General features: G+C 41.3%; 1 protein-coding gene across 3 annotated transcripts in view; it reads right to left on the minus strand.

Moving 5' to 3' along the window:
• The window catches only part of Corin (corin, serine peptidase), a 192,418-nt gene that overhangs the window by 158,531 nt on the left and 11,555 nt on the right, over positions 1-22,332 (minus strand). For all 3 annotated transcript variants that reach the window (XM_034508909.2, XM_034508910.2, XM_076938624.1), the window contains exon 2: positions 1,204-1,345. In XM_034508909.2, the coding sequence (XP_034364800.1) occupies positions 1,204-1,345 (142 nt within the window). The remainder of the gene's footprint in view (positions 1-1,203; positions 1,346-22,332) is intronic.

Genomic DNA, 22,332 nt, shown 5'->3' on the forward strand with positions numbered 1-22,332 from the left:
CAAAGTCAAAGATAAAGCTGGCTCAGTGTGGCCTTGGTCTTCTTCCTCAAAGCTTTGAAAACCAAAGACAGATATACTCAAATCCCTGACCCCTCACTGTGGCAGACACCGTCTTCTGACATGTGGACTACATCCATCTTCCTGTACGTCCCAATGTTGCCATTGTTTTTAACTCGGTTTCTGATGTCCAACTCTGAGGTGATGGGATTACTTGGCTCCTGCACTTGCTCCTGCCCACAACCTGGATTCCCAGTCAACTCACTGCAAAGGGTCAGGTGATATTTAGCTTCCCTAGGTATACTGTGTCAAAGCCCTTCACGCATCTGTCTTCAGCATGTGTGTCCTATGTGAGATTCTTTCCTTGCAGCTGTGAGTATCTACAGAAAATGACTGGTCTAGCTGCCGCACGGTTTTCATGGTGCTCACCTCTGGCATTGTTTTTCTTACAGCCATCAGTGGCATTAATAATAGCAATTGTGTGGTCACATGGCCGAATATCCACTCACTGATTTGACACTTGAGGACCTAGAATGTTGGAGTGGAGTATAAACCACATCCTCATCCAGTTAATTTTAATATTGACTTTTTTTTTTTTTAAGAACAGCATCACAGGTCTAGTGACTGGACCAAATTGGGACCCATCTCAAGGAGAGGCTCCAAAGCCTGACACTATTACTGATGCTATGATATACTTACAGACAGGAGCCTAGCATGGAGGCTCTCTGAGAGACCCAACAAGCAGATGACTGAGACAAGAGCAGATACTTACACACAACCAAGGGTCTGAAGTTAGGGACCCCTGTGGTTGAATTAGGGAAAGGCTGGAAGAAGCTGAGGAGGAGGGCGATCCCATAGGAAGACCAGCAGTCTCAACAAACCTGGACCCCTGAGATCTCTCAGACACTGAGCCACCACCAGGCAGCATATACTAGCTGGTCTGAGGCCCCTGACACATACACAACAGAGGACTTCTTGATGTGTATATGAGAGAAGATGCACCTAACCCTTGAAAGACTTGAGGCCCCATGGAATGGAGAGGTCTCACAGGGGGTAGGTTGGGGGTGTAAGGACATCCTCTTAGAGACCAGGGAGGAGGAGTGGGATGAGGAATTGTCAGAGGGCAGAACAGGAGGGGGATAATGACCAGACTGTGAAAAACGATTAAGATTAAAAAAAAAAAAAAAGCATCACAGTATCACCCACCCACGAAGGACAGCAGGATGGCCAGCAGCACGATGAGGGCGCAGATGCAGGGGATGAGCACCAGCAGGAGGAAACGCAGCAAATTAGCAGTCACCAGCTTCTGGGGACAGCCCTCGCCCACGCTACTGTCTGCTCTCAAGACCTGATGGGAAAGAGAGAAATGATGCATGGTTTTAATATCACACAGAGGCTCTGTGGCTGGTATGAAACTTTACATTACAACTGTCCTTTCAGGAGAGCACTATTCCTAAGAGGTTAGACATTGTGTACTTGAAGGCATGAAATGAGGTAGTCAAAAAAAACCCGTAATATACAAAGCAAGCGAATAACTGCATATATAAACAAATCCTCCTCTTCTTCCTCCCCTCCTCTTCCCCTTCCTATTTCTCTTCTTCCTCTTCCCCTTCTTCCTCCCACTCTTCCTCTTCTCCCTCCTCCTCCCCGCCCCCCATGTAAGGCAACCACTCTACCAACCTTCCTTCTTACTTTTCTGCTATATACTCTGAATTTTTTTCATTAGGTAAACTTTTAATGATATTTCAGCATGTTTTTCTTAGGGAGCATTTATCAGATTAGCAGTACTCCAAAGGTTACGAATTACCATGGCAAGAACCTCCCCTGAGCCGGATGTAAACAACTCAGGGCTGTTTGACACAGTGATCAAATCCTGGTGAGTAGCTAGAGAGAGGACTCTAACTAGATTTCATTCTTATTTGTCTCAATCTGAACCCAAGTCTGTGTGCGAGCGCACACGCACACGCACACGCACACGCACACGCACACGCACACGCACACACACCAGGATAAAACAAATTTTAGGCAGTAACAGCTCTATAAGGTTAAAGATTACTGACCACATATCTACTAACAAGTACAACAGGGAGAAACTGTCATGGGCGTCAGTGACACAGAACCAGTCAGAGGGTGTGCCCTGCTGCTCACCGCTCTCCCACAGTTTATCCACGAGAGTGCAAGAGACCACAGTGATGGTTCGAATGTTCTTGTCAGCAAATGCTTTACATTGTGCAAAATTCAAGCTCCTGTCTGGGAATTTGTTTATTACAAACGGCTAGATGAAGGCAGGGGCTGTCTCAGCAGAAGCCTGAGATGCTACTAAAAGTGCTTCAAGTTATGACAGGCTGCTGCCCTAGTACCTACCCAGGGCAAGCATACATCCCGATTCTTGAACCCCAGTCTTCTGCTTCTGACAGCTCTGGCACATGTATGTTAATCTCTGTGGTCTTTTGGAATACCATCCTTTAGTCCTGGACTTCCTTTCTTGTTATATTGTGCAGATCTTGTTCTGGGTGGTGAGCAGTCTAAACTCAAAATTAATTTGTTTCTCTTTCCCTACTTCCAAACTAATTCTTTCCCACTTTCTGTATGTTTGCAGAAACTCTACTATTCTAACAACCCCAATACCAACCATTTCTCTTTATGAACCTGCTACACATGGCCAGTACTCTTCCTCTGTAGTAAATAAGTAACTCTCAATAAAAGAACGGGTCTGCATAAAGCCTTTTGATTATCAAGACTACTCCGACAGACTGGTCCTGTAGTATTGATACCATGTCCTGGCTGGCCCATCCTCATTTCCACGACCATGAAAAAAAAATGAACTGGCAAATCTGATAGGTTCTTTTGAGGCATACAACAAGAAGTGCTCGCTACAGAATGCAATGGTGTCTTCAGTAACCTTAAGAATTCTCCATAAAAGACACTGTCTGAGAGAACATGTGATGTTAGCTAAAGAAGAGCTTCATTTATTAGGCTTCTGTATCTACTAACGCATTTCCACTGCGCCTGGTGCATCAAGGCACCAGCCGAGATGGGTTCATCTAATCAGTCTACAGTTTTGTTCTCCAGCAGATAGAGTGGCAGCATAATAAAATAGGAGGTCTATGACAGCACCTTAATCACAGCTCTGTCATTGGATAGGAGGACACCCATCAGGCTTGGAGGCAACAGTCCCATTTATCTGACGGGACTGAAGGCCAACTGAGACAGTAAGAGGATCAATTAACTCAATTAAGTATTGAATGCCTCCATTAAGTCTAATGATGACTTCAAACCAGTGATCTCACCAAAGCTCATACCTTGTAGAAGATGCACTGCCATGGAAACTCAAGGATAGGAATATGGTTTCCTGAGGAAGAACTACAAAGAGAGAATGCTTCAACCAACATAATTCTAAGAAATAATTTTGAGGGAAAAAATATATCCATAGAGGTAAAGGGTCATGAACTGCCTCTAACTCCTCCCTTGCAATGACAGAAACCACCTCTTTAGTAAGATGGCCATGAAACTATTTTAGGGATAACTGTCTCAGGTTGTCTACACTGGCTCCTTGCTGTCCAGAATGCTGTAGCCAAGCCCAGAAAAACACATTCAACACTCACAAGGAAAGAACCAGAGGCAAAGAGTTCTAGAATCCCATAAAAATGCATATCCATAAGTGTGTAACCTTCAGAAACTAAACTCCTGATTAGTCTGTATACTGTTATCAGTGGCTAGGAAATCAACTCCTTTACTTTTTTTCCTTTCTTTTTTAAGTAAAAGAAGGGAAAACTACTTAGAACAACTCAGTGTTTCAGCACTGTCTTCTCGGTCACATGGTTTTCTGCACATACTTTTGGCTCTTGAGCACTGTGCCTAGAAATGCTTTGTCAGTTACAGGTCTGTAAAGTTCTTCTCAACACCATGCAATGTAGACCTGTATTAGTCAGGGTTTTCTAGAGGAGTAGAACTGATAGAACATAGACATGGGATTGAGCGAGTCCGAAACTGGGTGTTTACCAATAGAAGGACCAAGAATCCAACGCTTATTTGGTCCACACGACTGGATACCTCAGCTGGTCTTTAATATATGCCAAAATCCCACAGAAGTGGGCATTAATGCCAGTGAGAGAATAAACTTGCCAGTAGGCAAAAAGCAAAAACCTTCCTTCCTCCATGCCTTTGATATAGACTAACAGCAGAAGGTGTGGTCCATGTTGAAAATGGTTCTTTTCACCTCAAAAGATCCAGATGAAAGGTGAGTCTTCCCACTACAGATGGCTTAAGGAAAAATCTCTCATGAGTTTTAGTTAATTCCAGATGTAGTCAATTCGACAACCAAGAATACCCATCACAGCAACTGTGAAGTAGCTGCTAAGATGACCCCTAAGCTTTCAGGAGACTTTGAGCAGCATCCTCTCAGGTGATGTTCATCTTCCAGAACTGAACTTCCTCATCTACCAGAAGTGAACCTCCTTGAGACTATGTGATGAGCTCAGGCAGGCATCTAGTCAGAACTATATATATAATAAAGCAATCCATTCTGATATTTTCCTAAGCTCATTGGGGAAAACTTGCTTCTTATATCTTAAGAACAACATCCATGTAAAAAGATGTCGTGTTTGCTTTTGTAGCATATAATGATAGACTCTCCTTTCCAAGAGTACTTTCTTAAGTCAGATTGTTTCCACTGGGACCCTTCTCCTCCCTGTCTTCTATATTTGAAATTCTGTAGTATTTGTCTCTTTACTTCCCAATTCAATCACCTTTGTCACGGCCATTCTCTGAATTTGGGGACCTCCTATCCAGTAAGTCCTCCAGTGTTCTTTCAGTTTCTCCACTCTCCTTTTTTTCCACGTGCTCATATACCTGATTAAAAGTGTTTGAACCTGTACTGCAAAACCCACTCTGGTGCTCTGAACATCCTTGCTCCTTCCCCATTCCCTCACTGCCATGGTTAGATTTTTATCAACTTGACACGAGTTAGAATCAAATGGGAAGAAAGGTTTTACTGACGTTCCATCCTGTAGGGAAGTCTGTAGGGCATTTTATCGTTGCTGGTCTTTGCTGTTGTTGTTGTTGTTGTTGTTGCTAATTGACAGTGAATGACCCAACCTAGTAGGGGAAGTCTGGGCAAGTGGTCCAGGGCAGCATAAGAAAGCAAGCTGAGCAACGCATAGGGAGTATATTTAAAAAAAAAAAAATCCTCTCAAGTTTTTATTGGCCACAGTGTTTATCACAGCAATAGAAAGCAGACTGCCACCCATCTTCCAAAGCCAACATCAGGAGACCATAACAATCTCTCTCTCTCTCTCTCTCTCTCTCTCTCTCTCTCTCTCTCTCTCTCTCTCTCCCTCTCCATCTGCATGGTAAGATGCTGCTGTGACTCATCGGACAGAACTACTTGACTGGTGACTTTAAAACTTCCTTCTCGCTGGGCAGTGGTGGTGCACACCTTTAATCCCAGCACTTGGGAGGCAGAGGCAGGTGGATTTCAGAGTTTGAAATCAGCCTGGTCTACAGAGTGAGTCCAGGACAGAGAAACCCTGTCTCGAAAAACAAACAAACAAACAAACAAAAACAAAACAAAACAAAAACTTCCTTCTCAAACTTTTCTGCTCTGATGTTCCAAAGAGAACCTACTACAATTTCCTTTTTACAGAAAAAGACTATCGGATGGGGCTTACTCCACTTTCCTAAATCTAAACCTACAGACCTGTTCATTTCTGTACCCTGGTTCTCTTATCACAGAGAAGTTGCCCCTCACCTAGGATTGACCTTTCCACCTCTGCCCCAAATCCTGCCACCTTCTTTCAGAAGTCTTACATTCACCATTTTAATCCTTTCTCTCCCCTCCCCATCTCTCCCCTCCCTCCTTTCCCTCATGCCCTCCTTCCTCCACCAATTCACCCTCCACTGCCAGCTTGTTACCAAACCTAAAGGCTTAGTTAAGTCTTGCTAAGGAAATAGCAAGCACAAAGGCCTGCCTTCATATTCCAGAGAACTGCTGGGTGAGTTTGATGGCTTGCCTATAATTTCAGCCTTAGAAGACAGAGACAGGGGACGCCTACAGTAAGTAGGTCAGTAAGACTAGCTGTATTGGCAAGCTCTGGGTTTCACTTGAGAGACTTTGCCTCAATGAAGAAAGTGGAAAGCATTGGAGGGTGACTCCTGATATTAACCTGGGCCCTCCACCTGCACACACACACACACACACACACACACACACACACACACACACGAAAAGTGACAGGATGGGGAGTGAGCTTCAGTCTCTGCTCACTTTATTAATTCTCAAGCCTATATCCCACTCCAACCACTCAAATAATTTACTCAAATAAATGAGTAAATTAAATCACCCAAACAAAATTATTCTGCAGTTATGCAAACAACTTCTTTCAAAGTAATGTATCCCTAGAGATTCCCCCATGGACTCTATTCTAGAATCATTCAAAGTCTCTGCAGTGAAAACTATATTAACATGTTCAACCCTCTCCTTTCCCTCCCTCCCCTCTTCTTCTTCTTCTTCTTCTTCTTCTTCTTCTTCTTCTTCTTCTTCTTCTTCTTCTTCTTCTTCTCCTTCTTCTTCTTCTCATAGTAGCCATTCTCATAGTAGCCATAGGCCAAAAAGAAATGCATAATAGTTCTGTTGATTTATTAAGGCCCTTGGTCTAACGATTTTATAAGCTTTCGAATCCTAAAAACTTAGCTGTAATTCAAAGGAATACTGCTTTTGTATTGAAATAAGCATCCTTGCCCTATTCCCAAATAACAATTGCACACTCAGGGGGATACATGCAGTAGAAAAGTAACTAAGACAGTAAGTAGTAAAAGTTAAAATAGAAGGGGGAGCCCTGGAGAGATGGACCCACAGTGAAGAGCAGAGCGTGTACTGTTCTTACCAGGCACCTTTTTGACTCCACTCTCCCACAACCTCCTATTCCTTCAGCTCTGGGGGATTCAATACTTCTGGCCTCCTCAAGCACCTGCATTCGTGTGCAGATGCTCCATAGTTCCATACGTGGACATAATTAAAATAATAAATATTTTTTTAAAAAGAAACAGGGGGTTCAGGTTTAATATTTAACAAATCGACAACCTAATTTAAAAAAACACACACACACACATCACATTCTCTGATCATTCCAAGGTGTCACAAAGGAAATGCCATCCTTAGCCTCTAATCAGTTCTTAAGAAAGAGTATTCACCTTCAGGTACCGTCTAAAAGAGGCGAGGTATGCTCTGTCTTATGCTACAGCATCATATGAGCAGATGTTCCAATTGCACTGCCTCAGGTATGATTTGTTTACATTAGCACCAGACATTAGGTAACCTTGTAAACCATTTCAGTCACCAGGCTCTGTGTGGTGTGCATGTTAATTCTACCTGCCAAATGTGTCTCTATACCATAGGTGTCATTAAATATTAATACCAAAATCACTGTATGCCTAATCCCACTATGAAATGATGCAGACAGGACAGTTAGTCCAAGAGTCTGAGAGTTTGGGGTGTCCAACTATTCCTTGCTAGAGGGTTACCTTAATTCTGATAGCCATCTGGTGGATTAGTTAAAGTTAGTTATTGCTTTAAAAGTTATTATAGCACCCAATTAACTTTTTTAAAAAGGTGTTCTTAAAACACAATGAGAAGGTGAGCGCCTCCTTAAAATTATGGCAGAATAAAATGACGTCACCACAGACACCTGGGTTACAATATCAATCACAGTTTAAAAGTCATCCAAAGTCAAGGCTACGTTTGGGTGAGAGAAACTTAGTCTTGTGGTTCTTAAGGTAGGGAAATGGAGAGCTACAAATGCGTTTACCAAAGCAGGTAACATGCTGCAAGGACTGTAAGTCACTCCTACTCCTGCGGTCTCCACAGGACACAGATGCTCATGGAATCTCTGTGGGGATAGCATCACAGATCTGTTGGGCCTTGGACGAGGTAATGCCATTTAACCTTCGATCTTCAGTCAAGTAGCACACAGGTAGAGGGCGTGATTAGCAAGTCTCCACCTCCAGAGAACGCCTCCCAGCCTTTAGATAACTCATTAACTGAAGATCGCAGGTTAAATGGAGTTACCTCGTCCAAGGCCCAACACAGATCAACATATTCACAGGCTCACTGGTGCAGATACTGAGCTCCCACTGGAGTCTCAGGCTGGACCATTCTCCTGCCCAAACACCAGCCCCAACTGTGCTTTGACTTTTTTTTTTTCTTTCAGTAGTAGATAGGAATGGAGTCTCTTCATTCTATCTCCACTCAGTGTGTACCAAGCGTTAACAATTGCTACCCCAAACTTAAAATGCATAGTTGCCTGTGTAAGCTACACACACCACACTGTTGTTAATCAGCCGTGAAAGTGTCCCTCACATGAATTAAAAGTAGATTTGCTGAATAAGAGATCAATAATGTAGGTACTTTTCAAACCAACCATCTGTCAACTTTCCACACTTGCTTCCACTGTACCAGTAAACAAAACGCTCCCAAATCATCCATCAGCCGGTTTCACTAGACTCAAGTGCCTTTTGTTGTGATGTTTGTTTTGAATGACCCGAGAGGCACGGAGAATGAGCATCTGGTTTTCAGTAAGTCTTTTCATCCCATTTTCTGGCATTTAATTGAAACATATGAGGTTCAAACAACTCCATGCCCTCTCTCAAAATGAAATTACCGAGTTCACACCAGAACACATGGTTCTTCAAGCCAACCCTGCCCACAGCTTCTCCTTTGAAAATTACAACAGCACCAGACAGTCCTCTCCCAAGACACTTATTCACACATCCAAGAATGGATGTTCAAGCTCAAGACTGTGTAACACAATGTTTACTCTGTCCCGGAGACGAGATAATAATTATCCGATAATGCAGACAATATGTCATATCCGTGTCCCTGTTTTCAAGGTGGCATTGCTCAGCTCAAGTCTGAGCTATGAGAGAACAGATTGGAATGTTTCAGAGATGACTTATGTAATTGTCTCAACCACTGGAAGTTTAGGTGGCCTTATAAAGCCTTTCCTTTACCCTAACCATATGCCTATATATGTAAATTAGAAACCAAAACTTACATGCCTTGATACCATGGCAAATGTGAAAAAAATTCAATGAAATTGGTGAAGAAAACAAAAAGGTTGGGTTTTTGTTTGTTTGTTTGTTTTTATTTTTTTGTTCTTCTTTGTACAAGTTCGTGAAGTTTGGAGACCTGATTTCTCTCTGGGTCAAGCAGCTGGGAAGGAATTTGCTTCATTCATTTCCCTAGGGAAAAAAGTTATCATCTTTATTCTTCAGAGTCAACAAGATAATCCTTGTGCCCTGTTTTCTTCAGAGCAAGATGGGAGGATCATATTTCCATAAAAGTTACAAACATACCAAAGACCCTTTCTCCTTATCCTGAGAAGGAGGAGGAGAAGGAGAAGGAGGAGGGAAGGGGGAGACAGGAACAATCCTTCCTCAAATATTTCAATGCTGTCATTTCATGGGAAATACAACCTAAAGGTAATAAAATTTTTCCTTGAAGACAGATACAATACCAGAATTCTTTCTTTATGGAGAGTTTTAAAGATCTGTTTCTTTGGTTTTTTTTTTTTTTCTATCTTTCTTTATTTCTTTATTTATTTTTTATGTGAACTTTTAAAACAATGGAGGTGAAGAAAGGAAAACAAAAGAAAGGTTAGACTATCCATTCCTTGGGAAGTTAAATATTTGCCTTTTATTTGTTAAAAAAAATGCTTTAAATTTTGCATCCTGATTATGCTAATTCACAGCTAAAGAAGCTGGGTAGATAGTAAAAGGAAACCATCTCTTTTTCAGATAACCAAGTGGACTCTACGGAATTTGTACAAACTGGAGAGATTTAATTGACTCACACATTCTCTGTCGCTGGATCCCCTGTGACTTACAGATGGGGAGAGATTGGCAATAGGACTAGACATCTAAAATATTGAATTTGTACAGCTGAAAACAATCAAGGAGAGCATACTCGACCAAATGGATTTTATGCTCCACGACAACCCATCTCGGGCATTTTGATGCAGAGCAAAGCATAAACAGATGTGGAGAGGTTAACCTCCCGACCCCACCTGCTGAAAGGGACCCTGCTGTGAAAAAGCACTAGGAGGGATGGCATGTGCTGGATAAAATGGCTGTTTCTTTCTGAATGCCTAGAGCAGAGGATGAATTCCAAACTTAATATGCGTTGCATCTTTTGCCATATATCAGGAATTTCTAGTAAAGCAAAACTGTGTGTTGAGAGCCTCATAATAAAGCATACCTATGTTACATGTTGGTATTAATTTGGCTTATTCCAGGAATGTGTATTCCTAGGCTGTTTTTGTACACGTGTGATCAAGGCACACAAGGATGAGGAAGACATAGTCCCTGACCCTCAGACACTTACTTTATAGCCTTCCTCTAAGGAGATAACAACATCACCACTCCAGGTAGACTCCAATACCCAGGGACAAAGCAATATAGGCAAGTTTAAAATGACTAGGATCAATCAGTCAAAGGCACAAGTAAGACAACATTTTGCACAAGATAACTGGAACTCTTGTCCACACATTTCAATGCATCTCAATGGTGACAGGAGGCATTTGTAAGGGAAGTTAACATCACTGTCTTTTGAGCAGGTCAGTTTTTCCTGTGGACTCTTGTGCATTTCAAGATATTTGGCATGCCTGGGCATGTGTTCAGCTGGTGGAAACATGAACATTCACACACACACACACACACACACACACACACACACACACACACAGAAAGAGAGAGAGAGACAGACAGACAGACAGACAGACAGACAGAGAAACTAACAAAGGTAATTATATGTATGCAAATTCAAGGGTACCAGCTCCCTTAGCTAAACACCACTTGGACCATTCCACAGCACATCCCTGCTTTTCCTCCCATTAACTAACATTAAGGTCTTCCGGATAAGAACAGGATTATGTGTTTTCCCCACACAGAAATGGGTCATTTACCCTTCTGTCCTGGTTTCATTTCTACTGCTGTATTTAAACACTGTAACCAAAAAGCAACTTGGGGAAGAAGGATTTATTTGACTTACTGGTCCCAAATACAGTCCATCTCAAAGAGAAGTCACTGTAGGAGTTCAAGCTGAAACCTGGGGTCAGTTACTAAAGTGGAGGCCATTGAAGAAGGGTGCTTGGTGCCTTTTTTTTTCCTATAGTTTACTCTCCATATTTATATATCTCTATCTCTATGGATATGTGTGTGTGTGTCCTGAGTATATGCTGATATATATCAGCATATACTCAGGAGTGGCACCACCCCGAGTGGGCTAGGCTCTCTCACACCAATGATTAATCAAGAAAATGCCCCCACAGACTTGCCAACAGGCCAATCCTATGAAGCCATTTTATCAACGGAGGTTCCCTCTTCCCAGGTGACCCTCTTGTATCAAATGGGCAAAACTGGAAAACAAACAAACGAAAACTAACAAGCACACCTTCATTTCAAAACAGTGTGTAGAAACAAAATTTTATGTCAAAATCAGTTAATTAATAAGGAGTATTATAATTTAAGTCCTTTAAAACACGACCAACCATATCAGCCTTGGAATCTCGTGGAAGAGTAAGAAGAAAGTACTAGAGAAAACACATATATACATGAACTACTGCTTAGACAGGAAAGACACGAGGCTCTCAGCCCTGGTAGACAAGTACCCAGCATGCTCTGCTCTATGTAAGATGTAACATTTTGAATTCTGTAGGCTCTGCTGGCTCCAGAGAAAACTGGCCCATTGTTTCATTTGATGCTGAGCTGGGAACAAGCCTTACTCAAGGGTTGGGGGAGCAGGGCAAACTATGCTACACCAAAAATGCAAAGTCTCTAGGACCCTTTGTCTCTCAAAAATATAAGTGTGAGTTTTGAGTTTTGTTTATCGGCAGTGTTAGGATGAGTATTAGAAGGAATCAGATCCAAATCCTGTTCTGTTGTTTTTAACTACATTCAGGGCCATGGAATGAAAGCAACAGAGCAACCAGCACCTCAGAACCATAGGACTTGTCCACAAATTCCAGACATCTTCCATCTTGCACGCCTAAGGCCACTGGATTCAGTAATCAAATAATTTACGAACAAAAATTGACATCTTTAGAGACCTAATTCTTAGATTCAGATATAGGAAGATATACAGTTGTCTTCAAAATAAAAAAGAATTGAAATCATCATGTGCCCTCTGTCATGTGTCCTCTGTCATGTGCCCTCTGTCACGTGCCCTCTGTCATGTGCCCTCTGTCATGTGCCCTCTAGGGTAAAGTAGAAAAACAACTCAGTAGATCTTTTGTTAAAATGTAAAGGCCCAAAAGGCAACTGAATATGCCTGGGGTGACCACTCAGTTTTTGCAAGGTCTGCTTATCTTCAGAAGTCAAGGGAGATCCAGGTGATTTGAAAAACATGCTTGGCTGATGCTCAGAAAGCTGACCGGACTAGAAGAAGAGCTATATTCCCTTAAAAAGCTGAATGTTGACCAACTGAGCAGAAAAACAAGAAAGAAAAAACATAATCCTGAAAGTCAGAATAAGCAGGTATAGAAAAGAGTTATCCTCAACTCTGGTAAGACTGGTAAGACTAGAAAGACAAAAAAACCTTTATGTAGTTAATAGATAATAAGGTGTGGCTGGATCTTAAATTAGAAAGGGTATGATGCCAGAGAACAAATGTATTTACTGCCCCTAAGTGGTCAAGAGTCTGAGAAATTTCTCAGAGGTAGATTATCATCATCATCATCATCATCATCATCATCATCATCATCATCATCATCATCATTTCTTGTGTCAACACAAGAAAAATCAGAAGGTGTCTAAAAGAGTGGACAACTATGCCACATGATTAATGAAACGACGGATATATTGAACAGCTAAATAATCAGCATAAAGTTCCCGAGCAATACTTTTGAGGTAACATGGTTCTTATAGGTAAGTTCATTCATATTGCACATGTGTCTCCTTAGTAAATTAGTGAAATTAGGAATAAAGGAAGATACAGCAAAAACAAATGAAGCATATTGAAAGGGAACTGGGCAGTCCTTAAGAGACTGAGTCCAAATATTGGTTATATATAGACTTTACAGGCTCATACCTTCCTAGTAAAAAATTAGCAGATCAGGAGACTAATGAGAGATACGATTTATTTAAAAATGAAGGCCTTTGGTAGACTTGTAATCCAATGACTTCATATTTCCCTCTATGGAAAACCTCACAGAAGGAAGTTTGAAAGAGGAGGAAAAAGAAGAGATGGCCAAGAAGAAAAGAAAGGGAGAAAACACAGCAGAGAATACAGGGCCTATGTGAAATACTGTCAGGAAGGAACAAATTAAAGAGTGGGCTGGAGCCCTGAAAATGCCTAGGACATCCCCTTGATGAGCACTACAGATCCCAACATAAGGAAGCATCCATCAAAGGTGCAAAGGCAGGAGAAAGAATCAGTGGAGGATATGGATGGAGACCAGAGTCCACCAAAATAAGGGAGGTGGTGAGAGAAGAGAAATGATCTGGTGCACCCCATCAACACGTGGATTTCTGCAACATCCTCACTTGGAAGAGACCAGCAGAGGCACATGGCTTCTCTCCTGGAAATGCTGGTACCCACAGCTGAGTTTGCTCTTGTCTCTCAGTTCTTATTAGCCTGCTCTTTCCAACTTCTAGTTCCTTCTGGTGTCTGCCTGCTTCCTGCCCTTAGGATCTATGAAGTATTAGCTCACCCATGTAAATCCTCTTCTCTGATGGAGCCAATTCTAAGAGGGTTCTAAAACTCACAGTCAACAGAGTCCTATCAAACATGGAAAACATCTCCTAATAACCCCATAGGCAGTTCAAGGTAGCTTGGGTTGAAAGTGTTGCCACAACCCTAAAGTCAGGAAAGCAGTCTCCTCTCACAGGGGCTTAAGGAAATGCACAATATATAAAAATATAGCTATGAGTATCTCTGTCAGCTCGAGTCCCTCCCTCCTCTTTTTTAGTGGAATCACTGGAACAATCACTTGCCAACGATTATTCATGTCAGTGTAGATAAATTCCTAAGAAAAAGAGACATCTCTGGGAACAAGAGAAGGAGACTGAACATCAGGGCAGAGTGGTGAAGGTTGACATTAACGTGGTGCTGGAAAGAAGAGATAAAGGGAAAATGACTTGGTGGCACATCAGAACCAGCTGACTTGGACCCCGGGTTTGAATGAGAAGAGAACAGGGGACCTGAGAAAAGGTCTGGGTCAGTAGCTGGAACTGAGAGTTTTGATCAAAGCCAGAGCTTGCACACTGCTGCATCCTCCTTGAAAGACAAATTGGAAAGGTCCACTGAATAGTCCCCTGAAAGTGGCAATTAAGTGAACATTTTTGAAAGACATAGGAGAGAGAGAGAGAGAGAGAGAGAGAGAGAGAGAGAGAGAGAGAGAGAGAGAGAGAGAGAGGATATGGATTTAGGTAGAAGGGGAGGCGGAAGGGATCTCAGAAGAATCAGAAACTTGCCCATAATCAGAATATAGTCTATGAAAAAGATCTATTTTCAATTTTAAAAATAGAAAAAATATAAAGGTTTAAAAATATTCTTTAGGGGCTGGAGAGAAGACTCAGAAGTTAAGAGCACTGACTGCTCTTTCAGAGGTCCTGAATTTAATTCCCAGCAGCCACATCATGGCTCACAACCATCTGATCTGATGCCCTCTTCTGGTGTGTCTGAAGACAGCGACAGTGTACTTATCGTTGTTGTGGTTCATAGGTGTCATTACTCAGTAGAGTGCTAGTTGCTTGCCTCCTTACATTCTAAGTATTTGTCCTTTCACCTACACATAAGTGTAGTCCTCAGTCTGTATCAAAAAAAAAGTCTCTTTGCAACAGAAAATAATTCAGAAAACCCTAACAATTAAAATGAAGAGCCATGGAACCAAGTTCCAAGGGCTACAGCTATAATAGAAGTCCCCCAGTTAAGGTTTTGGGATCACTCTGGAAGAGGGAGCTCTGGAAGAGGGGTGGAAATAAGGCCAGAGGATTCGTGAGTTTGCTGTAAGACTGTGTCTCCTAGTAATGTCAGAAGCTACAACAATAAAGTCTCATCAACATGACTGCCTACATGAGCTGAGCACGGACAAAAACAGTAGGCATGATCCCATGATCACAAGGCCTCAACCTTACACAAAGAACTACAGGCAACTAAGGAACATTAAGAAAAGAAAACATAGTTTTTTCCAGGAAAGAGAACACTAGTTGGTTAACCAATGCCAAATGGTCCACCCTGAAAACACACATACAAGTCAACATTAGACAACTGAGCAGGTTGTATCACATATTTAGAAATCAGTGTGTGTGTGTGTGTGTGTGTGTGTGTGTGTGTGTGTTTAAAACAATAATTAATTTTTAAAAAGAGGTCAATTTTTAAAAAAAAAAAAAAAAAGCAAAGAAAGGTATATGGAAGGGTTTAGAGGGAGGAAAGGGAAGAGAAAAATAATGTAATTATATTATGATCTCAAAAAGTAAAGTAAATAATCTGAAAAGTAGATACCAGACTGATGAAAACCCTCAAGGTGCCTGTTAGAAGCAAAAGAGAGCTATTCTGCATTTACATAAGAACCCTCTTTACACACACACACACACACACACACACACACACACACGCACACAAAATGAGCTCACAATAAAATCTGCAAAACACACAAGAAAATGTCAAGCTGTAGAAGCAACTTTCAAAGCCCCTGTTCCCAGCAAAGGCAGTATGGCTGGGGAGAAAAAGAGCCATCAGTGACCTACATATCCACCTAATAAATGCTGTGGAGATGGAGTACAAGGCCGAGTGTAATGGACGTGCCTGTAATCCTAGCACTCACAATGCTGAGGTAGTAGGATTGTCATGAGTTCGAGACCAGCCTAGCCTAGGACTCTGTCAAAGAATAAAAAAAGAAGGGAGTAAAAGATTTATAATGTGAAAAATAATTTGAAAAACTGACTTCTTCTTTTTAATAAAATGTCCAGTTCAACTAGAAGAGAAAAACAGCTAATATTTAAAATAACTTTGGCAAAAAGTATCAATAAATGCTTTCTTACTAGTACTTCTAAATAAATCTCAGAACTATTTCAGCCTTGTAGGGATGGTTCTGATGCTAAGGTCCTGTTCCCCAGTTGGTTCTTGATCTATCAGTAAAGAATCCATGGGCCAATTGTTGGGCGAAAGGAATAGACTGGACTTCCAGGTCCCTGTACAAAGAGACAGACACAGGAGAGAGAGGGAGGGAGAGTTGAAAGCCAAGCAGCCATGGGCAGATATTGGGCAGAGTGGCCACAGGCCACTTCTACAGGTGGACTGTTGGGATGCTGAGCTGGGACTAAAGTCGAGGTCAGGTGGAAGGTGGGGAGCTGAGTATTGATAGGGTCACGCTTCTCTAGGTAGCACCCATCGACTGTGCCGAAAAGGCAAGTTGGACTTGAACAACTGTGGGTGTCAGTGTCTGTCATCTGTAGATCCAATATTCTCAGAACAGGGGCTGGTAGGTAGTGCGCTCTGTTCCAGAGCTTAGGCAGAGTAGCAAAAGCTACACACAACACAGGCTTAAACAAATAATTGAACATACCAACTTCTTTCCGCTGGCAGTTTTATTTCTCAATATGTTAATTCATGCTTATGATATTAAATGGTAATAAATGTTTGACTTTTGTGGCCAGAATATCCACAGTGTGAAGAATTACATAACAACTCTTAGAAATGATGAAATGTTGGTGATGGAAGGGATTCAAGAGTACATATCCCAGAGCTCCATCAATCACGGTTTTCAATTTTGTTCCAACATTTTCTTCAGAGTTGGTAATTTTAACAATGAAACAATTTTCAGATGATAATATATTTCACAAAGAATATGTACCATCTTTCAGCTGTCTCAATTTTTATTACCAGTGCTAAAGTTGTCTGTATTTTAAGGCAAAACAAAACATAGAAATGATAAATGTTTAGAAATACATTTAATATGACGAATATGCCAAATTTGCCTATACAAAGGCCAATCCTCGGGTCAAAACCAAGGCAGGCTAAGCTAATTTAATTATTTTCTTTTAATGTTTAATACTTGCCTTGATCTATCAGTTTTTAAACTCTGGAAGAAATATACAATTAAAAGTTATGGTTGTTAACTATTATAAATAATCCTATTTTCAACTAAAGTATTTTTAAAATATTATTTTATAATTACCAAAACAGCTTGCCTATTAGCATTATACTAAGTTTATTACCAAGGAAAAAAATGATTTCCATAGCTGTAACGTTTTCCATGTATATACACAAGTGAACAACAACAGTGAAAAAAGACAGTGACAGCAAAAATGTCTTCTTCTCCTTTTAAAAGAAGTTGAAATGCCTATACATTTGGAGGAAAGTGATTTTTAAAAAAGTATGGAGAATTTTTTACTCAAGTAACTCGATACTCGACTGCTTCCTAGATGTCCCATTCTTTTGTAATTTACTAATAGATAGTTCTTACAGCCATGAATCATCCCCCAAATGACCAAAATATGGCCATCAAAGCCAAGAAATTATACCCATGCATGTCTGCCATCTAATCCTCAGGCCCCATTCAGGACTCTCTGGTAGCTCCAATGGTACATCACAAACCAAGAAGGGCAACTTTATAATTATGACAATACAAAGTTTTCATGTTTTTTTGTCTTATTCATTCTTCAGTCTCATTTCCATGAATTTAATACTTTGTAAATTACTGATCAGTCATTCTCTAGAATATTCCCCAGTTAATGTTTAATGTTAAATTTTGACATCTTTAGAAGAAACATCATTAAAGTGATATTATATTTCCATTGCTTTTTATGTTTGCCCACTTTTATTGATGATAATCATATCAACTACATAATAAGAGTGTGTGAAGCAAGTCTCCCAATTTTAACATTATTCTTCTGGTGTTACTAAAAGACATTCATAGCAAGGAGCTTTGATCTTTGTTAATATCCCTTCCTTTCAAATTTTCTGGTTTTTTATTATTATTTTAAATAAAAGCAGATTCATGGTTTCCTGTTTCATTCAACATGGGGTTGCTTAATGGGCAGAGTGCTTGCCTAGCACACAAAAGACTAGGTTCAAACCCCACACTGAATAAGCCCAGCATGGAATCCCAGAATTTGACCAATGGAGGTAGAAGGATTAGAAGTTCAAGATCACCTTTAGTTACATAGTTACATAGTACTTTATGGGATACATGAGACACTGTCTCAAAACAAACAACCCCTACACACACACACACACACACACACACACACACACACACACACAGAGGAAATCTTATTCAATGGCTTGTGATACGTTAATATCATTATTTCTTTCCATATTCAACCTGCCATCTGTTTGGCCCCTGGGAATCCATTCAAGCTTACCTCCCTGCCCCCCCCCCACATGCCCACTGCATTCTGGAAGTATCCCTGTGTTCTTCCAGCAAAGGTTTTTGAATCTTATATTTGCCTCAATCTCTTCTTTCTTCATGGAACTTAAACAAATTCATGTTTTAGAAACATCCCATTGAACTGACAAGGCATTCCCTTCTGTCTTGGAATGTTGTCCTAGTTGCCATTTTCTCTCAGCACATAGAATTAGAGTTGAAAGTTTCATACAGTGCATGCCCTCCACACATACACATGCTATACAAATGTATGCATACTACACATGTATCCATGTTATGCATGAGCTTTGTACATACACATGTTATGTATGTATATATGGCTTGTGTATGAAATTCTCGTCACACCTCCAGACTCCTGTATTGAACACTTAGTCCAAAGTTCAAGGTGCTATTTTGACAGGGATTGGAACCTTAAGAGGCATGTCCTAGACGGAGTCAAGACTTTGAAGATTATATATCTATCTTTCCTCCTTCCTCTCCTGGGCACATTAAGTGTGTCTACACAGAGCAGCTGATACAATTACAATCTAAGTTTAGTTATATATGTCTCTTTACATTACCCTCATTTTGCCATTTCTAATTCTGTGTCACCAAGCAGTGTTGTGCCTCTATATTTTAAACTCTTTTCTCTGAGAGTGTGAGATCTAGATTGTCCTCCTGTTTGATTATTTGGCTAATCATCCACCCTGTACCTAATCTGTCTTGCTCCTCCCTGTCATCCAGATGGACGCCATGTTAATCCTCTGCATGTTCCCAAATGTTGCTGGATGCCCACATGTATGTATGTTTCTCTAATTCTACTTGAACATGGATCACCTTAGGCCAACCGTCTATCCACATAATCTTTATTTCTTGGAGTTACCATCCTATCATAGTAGTCATGCTCTATGGGGTGTGGTCTGCAACCTCTATGCTCTTATATCTTGTACCTCATCTTGTTCTGTTCACCAAACAAATTTCAAACTAAGTTGTTCAGCAATGGGTGAGGAATAGGAAAACACAATGAAAGTATTGAAATCCTTAAAACATGATCTATGTTATACCTTTTTATTCCTCTTTAAAATATATAAACCAAGTGATGCCATATAATTTTTTTTTCCAGACAGGGTTTCTCTGTGTAGCCCTGGCTGTCCTGGAACTCACTCTGTAGACCAGGCTGGGCTTGAACTCAGAAATCCGCCTGCCTCTGCCTCCCAAGTGCTGGGATTAAAAGCGTGTGCCACCGCCGCCCACCATATAAATCTTGCTCCCCAATTTAAAGCTATCGGTTAAATAAAATGTCTACAGCCAATTAGTGGGGAGAATAGAAAAAGGCCGAGTTTCAGTTGCTGGGATTGGAGTCACAGATAAGGACCACAAAGAGAGAATGAGAGAGAAGAAGAAAGAAGGAAAGAGGGAGAAGACAAAGAGAACAGGAAATCTACATTAGACCAGGAGCACATGAGTGAGCCCCCCCCCCCACACACACACACACAACAAACTGATGGAGCTGAAATAACCTGGAAAGACTCAAACAGCAAGTATTTGTGGAGCACAGCTGGGAAAGTAGACAGTCTAGTGTTGGAAAAATAGATTAAAAGTAATTCTTCAGTAATTGTGCAAAGGCTGAATAAATAAATCACAGTCTGAGTCTCTTTCATTTGGAAAGCTAATGAGAATAGAAATAATTAATTTACAGCCATGTTTCTGAAGTGCTTTGAGTTAGTAGGGGTGTGTGTTTATATGTGTTGGATGTCTAATGTTTTATGCTGCTGATACCAGGACTACAGCAGATGTTAAGCGTTCATTAATTCTTAATGGGGTGGACGTGCATCTCAGGAGAAGGTCAAAGAGGAAGACAACAGCTTCAAGTCATGTCTCAAAACTCTCTCTATATCTTCCTATTCTTGTTTCCCTTATTCTTGTCCACATATTCCCGACCCCAGAGTGTTACTGTGAGCTATGCATGCCCGTACAATTGCTGGCACAATTCAGGAACTAAGGGAATAAACTTGTATTATTAAAATGTAAAAATAAGAAGTTTCTACTTCCCTCCTGCCTCTCTGTGTCCCTTTCTCCATACTAACCCTGATGAGAGACTTTCCTGTGCAGACACTATGCTGAGAGTCAGGATGGGGTCAGAGAAGGCAGAAGAGCCAGAGGGAGATTTGACACCCCAGGCAGTTTCCTTATCTACAGATAAGCAAATCCTAGTTAGGATCTCTATTTCTGTGAAGGGACACCATGACCATTCAACTCTTATAAAGGAAAACATTTCACTGGGGTCGGCTTATGTATCAGAGGTTCATCCATTATCATCATGGCGGGAAGCACACAAGCAGTCATGGTGGCTAAGAGTTCTACATCTTACTCCATAGGCAGCAGGAGACACAATGAACCACTGGGCCTCCTCTTGAGCTTCTGAGACATCAAAGCCCGCCCCTCCCCCCCTCCCCCCGCCAGTGACGCATCTCCTCCAACAAGACCACGCCTACTCCAACAAGGCCACACCTCCTAATAGTGCCGCTCCCTAGGAGCCCATACAGACCTAGGGTGAATGTGTCTAGCACATTGACTAAGCACGTGCACAGATGCACTGTGGCTGTTGTAGTAATAACTTTGTAGTAGCAATTCGACAGCAAACCACCCCCTCAAGTTTTTTTTTTTTCTTATTCATCAGTTTTTCTGGGACAGATTTGTTCTCATTCTTTTTGTAGCAACTTCAGCATGTGACTTTTTCCTTTCTTATGAAACCCCCAAACATCAGGGCAGTGGTGGCACATGCCTTTAATCCCAGCACACTCAGGAGGTAGAAGCAAATCTGAGTTGGAGGCCAGCCTGGTCTACAGTGTGGATTCCAGGACAGGCAGGGCTACACAGTGAAACCCTGTCTTAAAAAGAAAAGCAAAAACAAACAAACAAACAAACAAACAAACAAAACACCATAGGCTGTTTCACTTAAAGGGTGCACATGCTCACTTTGCTTTGGTATGTCTGAATTGCTGGCAATATCACTTGTGCTCTTTGGGACCAGTATTAAAGAAAGTAAGGTTTGTGTAAATACAAGCACGACAGAACCAAGACAGTTGATAACTAATGAAAGCTACTGACGACCACACAAGAAGGTGATTCTGTACGGGCTTGCTGGACAAAGGGATGATTCCCATCCAGGACAGGACAGGACAAAACAGGATGTCAAAAGATCCCCAAAGTGTCAAAAGGTTGGGGGTGGGAGGGCAGTTATTTGGACATACTTTTGGTGCTTCTTTGTGTGTTTTAGAAATGTAAGTAAAAGGACAACACACTTTCCAAGGGAACCCTCTCTCTCTAAGTAAAAAATGAGATATGCCAGGTGAGTGGCATATTCTAGCATTCTAGTACTTCGGAGCCGGAAGGCGATGGGAGTTCGGGACCAGCCTGGGCTGCTTAGTGACAACCTATGTCAAAAAACAAGCAATCAAGCCATCTATCCATCTACATATGCCTATGTTTGTTTTCATTTTTAATTAATTAGCAATATTTTTAAATAGCCCATATATTTTATTTTCTTCACTGGGAGGAGGTAAGTTCCCCGGGAGAGGTCTTCCTTTTCCTGTTACTTTTTTTTTTTTTTTTTTTCATTGCAGGACTGAACTAGGCCTTCTATATGCTAAGCAAAATTTCCACCCCTTCTTCATGCTGCCAGCCCTGAAAGAGGCAATTTCTTCCCCGGGAGCTTGGGGTAATGTCTGATCCTCTCTTTTAGTTTTAAACGGATTGGGAGGCTCAGTTTCAGTGCTACACAGAAAGCAGGAGAAGAGTCACCAGGGCCATATTCATCAAAACTAGGGTGTGACCCCAGAAGCCAGGTCAAGGGAGCAAGGGAGCCTTCCCTACTAGGCAGAGCAAATGAATGAAGTGAGCACCCTTCTGCCATTGTGGCCTTGGACAGCCCCTCCCTTCCCCCACCCTATCGTTGGGAAGTAGGCAGCTG

This window comes from Arvicanthis niloticus, chromosome 7, assembly GCF_011762505.2.
Source record: "Arvicanthis niloticus isolate mArvNil1 chromosome 7, mArvNil1.pat.X, whole genome shotgun sequence".
NCBI classification, from domain to species: domain Eukaryota; kingdom Metazoa; phylum Chordata; class Mammalia; order Rodentia; family Muridae; genus Arvicanthis; species Arvicanthis niloticus.